The following is a 7,364-nucleotide window of genomic DNA, read 5'->3' on the forward strand; positions in this document are numbered from 1 at the left end:
ATATCTACATATTTAAATAAGAATTCAAAATACTACAGTGCGTAGTCGACCCACAATACTATTTGAAACCTCATTAGAAACGCAACTGATTTAGTCTATTACGTATTAAATTTTTTCGGGCAGTGATAATGCTCATAGGCTTTCCTCATATTTTGAATAACTGCGGAACATATCGCAATCCTTGTATTGAAATGCCGATGTTTCGTCACAATTTTGCAAAATACAATATTTTTTCGTAATCCTGATAATGAAATATCTCTGTCTTGTCATAATTTTTTAAAATAATAAATAAATTTATAACAAAGTAAACTGTCAAATGATCGGGAATTTAGAGAATAGTCAAATATATAACTAAAAAAAATAAAATAAAATAAAAATAAAATGTTTGACAACTCTTATTTGTAAAAATATCACATGTACTATTGTGGGCAAAAAATAGTAAGACTTTTTAACTCGTGACTCGTGTAAAAACCTATTCGCGGAAATGTTTTTTTCTAGGTTGATATGACTGACAGTGACAACTGTGCCAAATGTCACAACAAAATAATAATTAGCGCTGAGTATACGCTTGTCTTTCTAAAGTACATTAAATGCATTCGGCAATTTTTACGAGGAGTAAAAATGTTCAACAAAGAAGTTCCATTAAATTTTGTGTGCGGAATGAAAATTCTAGTATTAAAACATTCAGAATGTTGGAAAAGGCTTTCAGTGATGATTGTTTGTCGCGAGTAAGTGTTTTTAATTGGTAGAAATATTTCGAAGAGAGTCGAGAATGCGTTGACGAGGAACCACTTCAAGGACAGGCATCTGCATCAACTGAATAACACGTCAATAAAATAAAGGAATTGCTGCTTAAGCATCTATGATAAACAGTCAAAGATCTTACAGGCATCGTTGGAATATCGGAAAGATCAATGAAAACAATTTTGAAATATCATTTCGGTCTAAGAAAAGTATAAGCTTGAATTGGTTCCAAAAGCACTAATATTTTTCGAAAAACAGCATCACGTTAACGTCTGAGAAACAATACTTTCCGACTAACGGGATATAATTATTCGCCTTGTTTAACTTCACGTGAGTTCTGGCTATTCAGCAAACTCAAACGACCGCTCCAGGGAAACAGTTTTGAGTCAAATGAAGACGTTAAATGTGGATCGCAAAGAGTTCGGAAATTCACTTTAATGACTGTTTCGAGGATTGGAAAAAACATTGGCACAAGTGTATTGTCCACGACATAGATTTAGAAGAATAAATTAAGAACTTTAAAATTATGAAAAAAGGCTTACTATTTTTTTCTCATAGTAGTTAAAAATTTTTTCGAGTAAACAAAAAATTATTATTAAAATTAAATTATAAATTTGACGGCTTTTATCTTCATTCTCTAATACCACTTTCTATTTGTTTTCGAAAATTTGGCATATGAATATTTCATCGATCAACAGTTGCGGCAATTAAATGTTTTGTCTGTGACTCCAGCGATAATCCAAGTTGTGAGAATTTAAAATCAAATCAAAGCATGGCGGCAGAGGTAAGTGTCATAATTATAATATAAGAATAAAATATCTTACTTTGCTAATATGCCAATCTGAAATTTAAAGATGACAAGATAAAAAACACCCGAGTAAATAGGAAGAAGATAAAAAGCCATATGTAAATATGTTACAGTTCCAGAAGTGCAGCTTGTGAGAAATGTTATCACGTTGCAAATTTTGAAAGAAATATTTTGTTGAGCACTCTAGATACATTACCAATATTTTTTTTTAATGAAGCCCTCTAAAACTTCAAAAACCCTTTTGAGGTTCCTGCAATATTTCCAAAATTCCAATCAAGAGCTTAAATAGTGTCTCCAATCCATATTCTATAGGATCCTGTGCTTATATTAGTCTGCGATGGCTGCTTAGACATGTATGATCATAATTTTACGACTTGTTTTTATGAAATATAGCAAAAATGATAAACGGTATTCGGTTAGAAAATCTGAACTAAAGTGTACAGATGGGAGACTCTTAGGTACTTCGTTCTCTTGACTACACTTTAAAAGAGGTCACTATGTTTGTGAGAAAGTCCTAGTAGCTTAAAATTGACTAATTGGCGGAGGCTTTAATACTAACCTTATAAGTTGAGAAATTATTAAACAAAATCTAAAAATTTCACTTCCAAAATGATTGAACTGAATAATTGATTACCAACAAGGCACGTTCAAAATAATTCATTTTAAATAACAAACAATAGCAAAGCTGGTTTCGTAATATATAGGTCTAACAATAAAAGTTTGCATAAGATTAGCAAGCTAGAATGATCCGACTTGGATCAAATGCGCATCGGTTTGTTCAGCAACTTGTTATCCTTCTGAAAATAGTTTCATACTCTCAATCCTATTGACAAAAACGGGACCAATTGCTTTTCACAAGCATCTTTCATGATGAAAATTTATCAGCAGAACAAATAATACGCCTTAGAACAAGTAGTAATCACTCGGTGCTAGGTTCGAACTGTAAGGCAGGATAATGAAGCACAATTCTTTGCTTATTGTGTAAAATTTTCTGGTCCATTGATTTCAACCGCGATTCATAGAAATAAGTTATGTTCAAGAGTCTTTACATGGCGGTTGAATTCGACGATTTCCATTACTGTATCAATATTTTCGATAAAGCATGTTACATCTTTGACATCCAAATTTCCGGAACGGTATTGATGAAAATTATGTGTGATTGCATGGTTCAAAATAAACACCATTCACATTTTCAGCCGCTTGAATTTGCCTTTTTGTCTTTATTGAAAAAAAAAACTGTCAAATTTGGTACTTTCGCTTTGCTGTTGTCCATTTTTGATGCGTGCTTAAACAATACTGAGTTATGCAATTACAAAACCCATTATCTGAAAATATTTCATAGTACAAAAAACTATATTTTTAACGCCATATGGATATGCCATAATATATATGACGTCTCTGATGTTTGCATTCATCCGTTGTTGATCTTAGTATTTCTACAGCATTTCCTCTGCAAATTCTTTGCTTTCTTTACTTGCATTTGGCATGTAATGATACACATGTGACTGCGCCTAGAAGCCGGTAAGACATCTTCATGTGCGCTTGTCGCTGCATTTATCAATTTGTTTACTCTCGCTGGCAGCCACAATTGTTCAATTCTCAATTAGTAATCCAAACAAATTGTATTGTGCTTGTCTGTGGGATATGTTGGCCAAGTGCTGGAAGGCTGGTACAGGGGAGGTCGCTGTGACGGCGTGCATGACTAACGACCTCTTTCTTCCACAACTGAGGGTCACTAGCGATTTGGCGCTGGCGCGTTGCCAATGGCATTTATACGAAACTGGAGCTTAAAAATATATAATCTTTGAGAAACTAACGCAATTTCACTGGCGAAAGTGGTGTGGAGTCAATAAAGAAATGGAAGTACTAGCTTTAGTTGAGTGTTGGAGTCGAGGATTTGTGTGTTTTTGAAATGTGTCACAAATGTTTTGTGTAGAAAGATTATAAATTTCGTTGTTGTAGAATGTTACAAAAAATGTGCATGAGTCTGCCATAATCTGTAGGAAAATCTGTGAAAACTTTGTGTTAGGTCAACGATCTTTAGCATGAACAAAAAAGAATTTCGCTGCAAAGTTCCAAAGGATTACTATTTTAAGGAACGGAACTTCATTCTGTTTATACTCGGAGTTTTCATTTCAAATTTGACAATTTTCACTTATACAAATGCTATATTATAAAAGTCTAAGTAAATGGCGTTAGAAAAGACAAGATGTCGTACTAAAATTTTTCTCAGACTGTTTTAGGTTTGGTTCTCTCAGTATTGTTTGAGCACCGGTCAAAGCTAGATACCAGCAAAGCGAAAGTACGCCATATTTCACAGCGTTTCTTCGATAAAGGCAAACAAGTCAGGCGGCTGAAAACGTCAATGGTCTTATGGTCTTGTTACTTACTGTAACTTCTAATCACGCGCATTATGGTTTTGTGAATATCATTTCAGTAATTTTAATGTGAAAGATGTACTATAATTTGGCGCCAAAATATTGGTATCAAAAGTAATGAATCCAATCCGATTTCGATTTCGATTGCTCAAAAGCTAAACATTGCCTTGAAACCGTTTAGAACCATTTAAAACAGGGTGGGTACAAAAAGATGTTTAATTTACGGGTCCCACACGAGTTAATGAAAAAAAAGAAAACCATCATGAAGGAAGGTTTTGCTTATTTTTGGTGAGATTGGTAAAAAATGAGATGTTATGAGTTACTTCCGTTTGGTCAAAATCTTAATTTGAACCTGTACTGTCAACACAGTGAAGAAAGCTGTCAGCTTTGGTCAACAGGAAAGGAAATATATTCCATTGGGACAACGTTGCACTGCACACAGCGAAAGTGACTCCTTAGAAACTCTTGCAGCTTGGTTGATAGATTTATATGGTGCCACGTTATGCTTGTAGTGATGATCTAGCAAGTGATTACTACCTGCTCCCGTCTATGGCGACGAGTTTGGTCAATTTACTTCTTGCTTGTGAAAATCGAGCAGTTTATAGAAAATGATGAAAAGTTTTGAGAATTTTGTACTCAATGACCTATTTTATACAAAATTTTAAAATACTATTCTATAATGGAGCTTTTTCTTCAACTAAGAGTACAATAGACCAAAAGTCGCATAGCTCAATATTAATCAATATACTGTCCAACTAAATGCTACACACGCTTCTTTTCTTGTTTTAGCTTTCCACTTTGAAGAAATGGAGAACACAATTTTTTTCATAAAAATTTTACAATTACAATATATTCGTCAACTCGATTTTACGTCTCAAAACTAAGCATTCGAGTTGAAGCGCATGTCCATGGAACATGTACTTATGTAAATTGAACCAGAAGGTAAATATGGGAATAACTTGAGAAATAAAACACAACATCCCAGAAATTAGAAATCTGTAAATTCGTCATGGGGAGGAGGCAAGAAAAGGCTTAATAGAATTCTGATCGGTAACGAATATATAGTGATTCCAGTAAAATTTGACTATTATCTATAGTAACATAAACTTTTGATAGCAACTTACTCATCTAATTAACAAAATTGTTTAACTAGACAGTGTAATTTGGATTTCTGTGAATAAATCTTGCTGTGGACACAAAGATATTGAGCTTCATCAGCGCTTTATAGCAACCACATCTTTTTATCTCTAACCTATAGCTTCTGAAATTCTCAACAGTCAATCAAAACTTACAAAGCATTTCTTTGCTTTTATATTGGACTAATTCTATCCAAATATTTTATAAACAACTATTATATTTTATTTAACAGGAATGTACTTTAGACAAAATGCGAACAACCAATACTTGGCTTTTCGACTTAAATCGTTTTGCGTACTTCGATACCGGCGCTAGCAATGGACCGCTAATGAACTGCCAAAAAGTGGTGGCTAGAGATCGTAAGTGCGCCGTTGCATACTTTTGTTTCAAACTGCATCTGCAAATGCAAACATTTTTGTTTACACTTTTCTATAACAAAGGCTAATCTACAAACTTGTGAATATATTACAGCAAATACCGGCAAAATGGTGACAGCACGCTTCTGTCAGTTGGATACTGCCGATTCGGATGCCTGTCAAATATTGGGTAACAAATTGGGTTGGCCACCAGAGTTGGCGCGTAACGCTAACCTCGACGCGGATGACAAGAATAAAAAAAACAAGAAGCGTAAGGGCAAAGGCGGCAATAATAATGGCGGTGTAGACAATCTGGAAGATTCGGAGCTGCACTGTTCCATTTGCGGTACAGACGGCTGTAATGGCAGTTCAAGCATTTCGGCATGGAGTTGGTGGTGTGCCGGTACTCTACCAATGCTTATAGCAATCGTCAACATATTGCGTCATAGTGTGTGGTGAATGTGGAGCTTGAAAACTCTTGAAAACTCAAGTGGAGTGCGGCTGAGTTGGCAGAGTTTGATCGAATAAAAATTGAAATTATTACAAAAAAAAAGGTGCAATATAATTTTAAGGTTAAGTTCAATGGTCAATGTGTTGTTCACCGGCGTTTTGTCCTGTGCGTTCAAATTGTTTGGCAAAGTAGTTGCAGAGCGTTGAGGAGCATAGCCAGATAAATGCCTTGAGTTTAATATAGTTTTATGTGTAGAGTCCTGTCTCTTATACACATCTAGATGTGTATAAGAGACAGCAATTTTAAACGTTAAAAAATGCTGGCTTTAATAACTAACAAAATAAAAAATGATATAACATAAAGATAAATTGATGAAACAAAAATAAATGCAATAAAAAATTAAATAATAACTTAGACAAAAAATTATAAAATAAATTTAATGAAATAATATGAAATTTAACTGTGTCTTTCACCATATAGTATATAAAAAAAAAGCAAACATCTAAACAAATTATGTACAAAAAAATCAAAAATAAATAATTCGTAATCATTAAAATACTATATGTATGATTTTTAATTTAAATTTTATAAATATTAGATCAATAAAGTAGGTTTAATAAATTAAAAGTAAAATAAGTTAAAATTGGATAGTTTTCGTGAGAGAGTCAATAAAGCTAAGCGAAGAAGAAAGCTAACATCAAAATAATAAAACAAGAAGAAAATTTCCTAAAAATCAAATAAAAATAAAACCATATTTTTGAATTATATTGAATCATATTTGATGTTCATATAGCATAGTTAGACTTTATGCATTCCTAAAAAAACTGCCGGCGGCTTCAAGCGCACCCGTCGCTGTAAAACAATTTTTGATGAACAGCGCGCTTCCTAATGAGATGTTTTTCTCATCCGTGCGTAATTTAAAAGATTAAGAAAATTTGTTAAAAATATACGCTCTACCAAAGATTCTCCGTATATTCAATCACTGTTTCCCAATAGTACAACGCTCCAGTGAAGTCATTTGCTATGCATGTTTGGTTTACTTTGGTTGCTAGCAGTTAGAAGAAAACTGGTGTAACTGGGTATATCCAATCTGTCAGTTGAAGATGGGTTCTCAGTACAGAAAAACAATTGATGAGTTGGAGGATGGTGACAAAAGGAATGATAGAAAGATATAAAGTTGGAAATAATGGATTAGCTACATATATATAAAACCGAAAGAGATAGCACTTCTGATTATACTCTTTACTCAGTTCATGTCGAAATTATTTCGGAAATTTACTAAACAAATCTGCAAATTAGTTTAAGTTTACTGAAAACTGCAGTTTAGTAGCGTTGTAACCGTAACTTTGAGTAGTACAAGAGTACAATATCAATCTCTTCATTTTCCACAAAATAATTCGTATAACTTCTGATTGTTACAAGTTTCTAATTAAAGCTACATAAACAAAATAATCCACATACTAGTAAGAAATTACATATTATATATTATA

The 7,364-nt window shown here is 33.2% G+C and overlaps 1 protein-coding gene across 1 annotated transcript in view; it reads left to right on the forward strand.

The window, feature by feature from the left end:
- The window catches only part of LOC108973498, an 8,558-nt gene extending 2,491 nt beyond the window's left edge, over positions 1-6,067 (forward strand). The window contains exons 2-4 of the mRNA XM_018940800.1: positions 1,443-1,528; positions 5,300-5,426; positions 5,539-6,067. Of these exons, the coding sequence (XP_018796345.1) occupies positions 1,443-1,528; positions 5,300-5,426; positions 5,539-5,882 (557 nt within the window). The 3' untranslated portion in view covers positions 5,883-6,067. The remainder of the gene's footprint in view (positions 1-1,442; positions 1,529-5,299; positions 5,427-5,538) is intronic.
- The last annotated feature ends 1,297 nt before the right edge of the window (positions 6,068-7,364 follow it).

This window comes from Bactrocera latifrons, unplaced genomic scaffold, assembly GCF_001853355.1.
Source record: "Bactrocera latifrons isolate USDA-ARS-PBARC rearing strain unplaced genomic scaffold, ASM185335v1 scaffold_482, whole genome shotgun sequence".
Lineage (NCBI taxonomy): Eukaryota > Metazoa > Arthropoda > Insecta > Diptera > Tephritidae > Bactrocera > Bactrocera latifrons.